Here is a 2,500-nt window from a genome sequence, read left to right on the forward strand (position 1 = left end):
AAGTGTGTGTGTGTGTGTGTGTGTATATGTTTAGATTGTGTCTGTATGTTTTAGGCATATTTAAGTATGTTTGAGTATGCTTGGAGTATGTTTGTGTTTGCTTATGTATGTTTATGTTTGGATATGTTTATATATGTTTAGAGCTTGACTGAGTACATTTAGAACATGTTTAAGTATGTTTGGAGCATGCTTGTGTATGCTTGTAACATGTTTGAGTATGTTAAGAGGGTGTTTGTGTATGTTTGAGTATGTTTAGAGTGCTTGTATGTATGGTTTAGCAAATTTACAGTGTATTTGAGTATGTGTGTGTGTGTGTGTGTGTTAAGTATGTGTATGTATGTTTTAGGCATATTTAAGTATGTTTGAGTATGCTCGGAGTATGTTTGTGTATGGTTCAGTATGTTTACAATGTGTTTTTGTACATTTGAGCTTGTTTAGATCATGTTTAAGTATGTTTAGAGTGTGTTTGCATATTCATACTCAGAGCATATCTTTGTATACTTAGAACATGACTGTATATGCTCTCGTTGTGTTCAGACCTTCATCAGGGCATCTTCAGTTTTCTCAGAGTTGTTCTTCAGAGCTTGCGCCGCGTCTATGATGGGAACCGGCATGAATCTGATGGTGTAATTCCTGCAGAAGATAAACGACAGACATGACTGAACCTGATGATTAAACACACACTGAATCTGAAGCTAAAGAAGATCTCAGACACACTTCTCCAGAGCAGCAGCCACATCCTGTAGGCCCTGAGCACTGACACAGTTACGGTCCCAGATCACAGTCCTGAAACACACACACGATGAATGCTGTCTATTTCAGCGTGCCTCAGACGATCCTGTGCTGGGTGTGTGCCGCACCTGAGTTTGGTGTTGACCTGCAGGGCTTTGGCCAGCATCTTTGCCCCAAAGTCTCCCATGCTGTTCCCGCTGATATCCAGATAGGTCAGACTGCTGTTTCCTCCCAGAGCGTTCAGCACCACCGACAGATCCGCCTTCAGCCTTGAGTCTGCAAGAGACAGAGAGGCCAGCGGCTACACACACACACACACACACACACAGTTATACAACTTACCCTGAGAGCAGTGTATCAAACATGACGGATCTAGAGACTTACAGAGTCCTCTTCCTGAATCATGTGGACCAGAGAGACCAGAACCTGCCCCAGATTTCTGTACAGAAATGTATAATGTTAAAAAAGACTTCTAGATGAAATGCTTTTCTATTGAACTTTCGTTTTATCTGTGAAAAATAAAATGTATCATGGCTTCCACAAGTATATTGGTCCGAAGGACTGTTTTCAACATTGATAATAATCAGATGTGTTTCTTAAGCAGTAAATCTGCATATTAGAATAATTTCTAAAGGATCATGTGACGCTGAAGACTGGAGTAATGATGCAGAAAATTATATTTCATTAAATTTGAACACATATTCACAAAGGAAACAGCTATTTAATATTTTTCTAATATTTCACAGTATCACTGATATCACCATATTTTTGATCAAATAAATGCAGCCTTTGTGTGTTTTTCGAAAACATTTTCAAAATCAAAACCTTTACTCAAAAATGTCTGCTGAAAGAATAAATGCAACCAGAAATGTATATGTGTTTTCTCTATTGATCTGTGAAGTTCACGTGAGCTGAACTGAATCAAAGCGTCTCACTTGGACTTGATGTTGCTGAAGTTCCTGCCGATGGACAAGCGTTTGATGGAGCGGTTCTTCCTGAGCCAAACCAGCAGCGTGGACAGATCTGAGTCCAGTCCTGAGACACACAATCCTCCTGAATCAACAACAGCTGACAACACCTCTGTGTGTGTGTGTGTGTGTGTGTTTACCGTTGTCTGATATGTCCAGGCCAGTGATGTTCGGGATCTCAGCGATACAGCCTTCCAGAATCTGAGAGCCTGCTGAGCGCAACTGAACACAAGAACAATAAGATGTGAGGAACACACAACAGACACAAAACCTGTCAGAAGGACATCAGAAGGTTCAGTGCAGTACCTCACAGCTGCTAATGTCGAGAGAAACATCTCGCAGGTTAGTGTTACAGGCCAGACCCAGGAGCAGCGCTCTGAAGACATCGAACACCAAGGACACCAAGAGAATGATCAGACGAATATCAGCAGAACATCAAGATAATATCAGGAGAACATCAAGAGAAGATCAGGAGAAGATCAATAGAATAACAGAAGAATATCAGCAGAACATCAAGATAATATCAGGAGAAGGTCAGTAGAATATCTGAAGAACATTGAGAGAACATCAAGAAAATATCAGGGGAACAACAAGAGAATATCAGGAGAACATCAAGAGAAGATCAGAACAAGTTCAAGAGAATATCAGGAGAAGATCAAGAGAATAACAGACGAGTATCAGCAGAACATCAAGATAATATCCGGAGAACATCAAGACAATAACAGGAGAAGATCAGGAGAAGATCAGAACAAGTTCAAGAGAATATCAGGAGAAGATCATTAGAATATCTAGAGAACACA

General features: G+C 40.3%; 1 protein-coding gene across 1 annotated transcript in view; it reads right to left on the minus strand.

Moving 5' to 3' along the window:
- LOC122335141 (F-actin-uncapping protein LRRC16A) overlaps positions 1 to 2,500 on the minus strand; it is a 16,585-nt gene that overhangs the window by 5,846 nt on the left and 8,239 nt on the right. Inside the window, exons 17-23 of the mRNA XM_043232907.1 lie at positions 2,007 to 2,076; positions 1,841 to 1,922; positions 1,668 to 1,767; positions 1,117 to 1,171; positions 861 to 1,033; positions 718 to 786; positions 540 to 633 (exon numbers count right to left, since the gene is read on the minus strand). Of these exons, the coding sequence (XP_043088842.1) occupies positions 540 to 633; positions 718 to 786; positions 861 to 1,033; positions 1,117 to 1,171; positions 1,668 to 1,767; positions 1,841 to 1,922; positions 2,007 to 2,076 (643 nt within the window). The remainder of the gene's footprint in view (positions 1 to 539; positions 634 to 717; positions 787 to 860; positions 1,034 to 1,116; positions 1,172 to 1,667; positions 1,768 to 1,840; positions 1,923 to 2,006; positions 2,077 to 2,500) is intronic.

Source organism: Puntigrus tetrazona, unplaced genomic scaffold (genome assembly GCF_018831695.1).
Source record: "Puntigrus tetrazona isolate hp1 unplaced genomic scaffold, ASM1883169v1 S000000746, whole genome shotgun sequence".
Classification (NCBI taxonomy): Eukaryota; Metazoa; Chordata; class Actinopteri; order Cypriniformes; family Cyprinidae; genus Puntigrus; species Puntigrus tetrazona.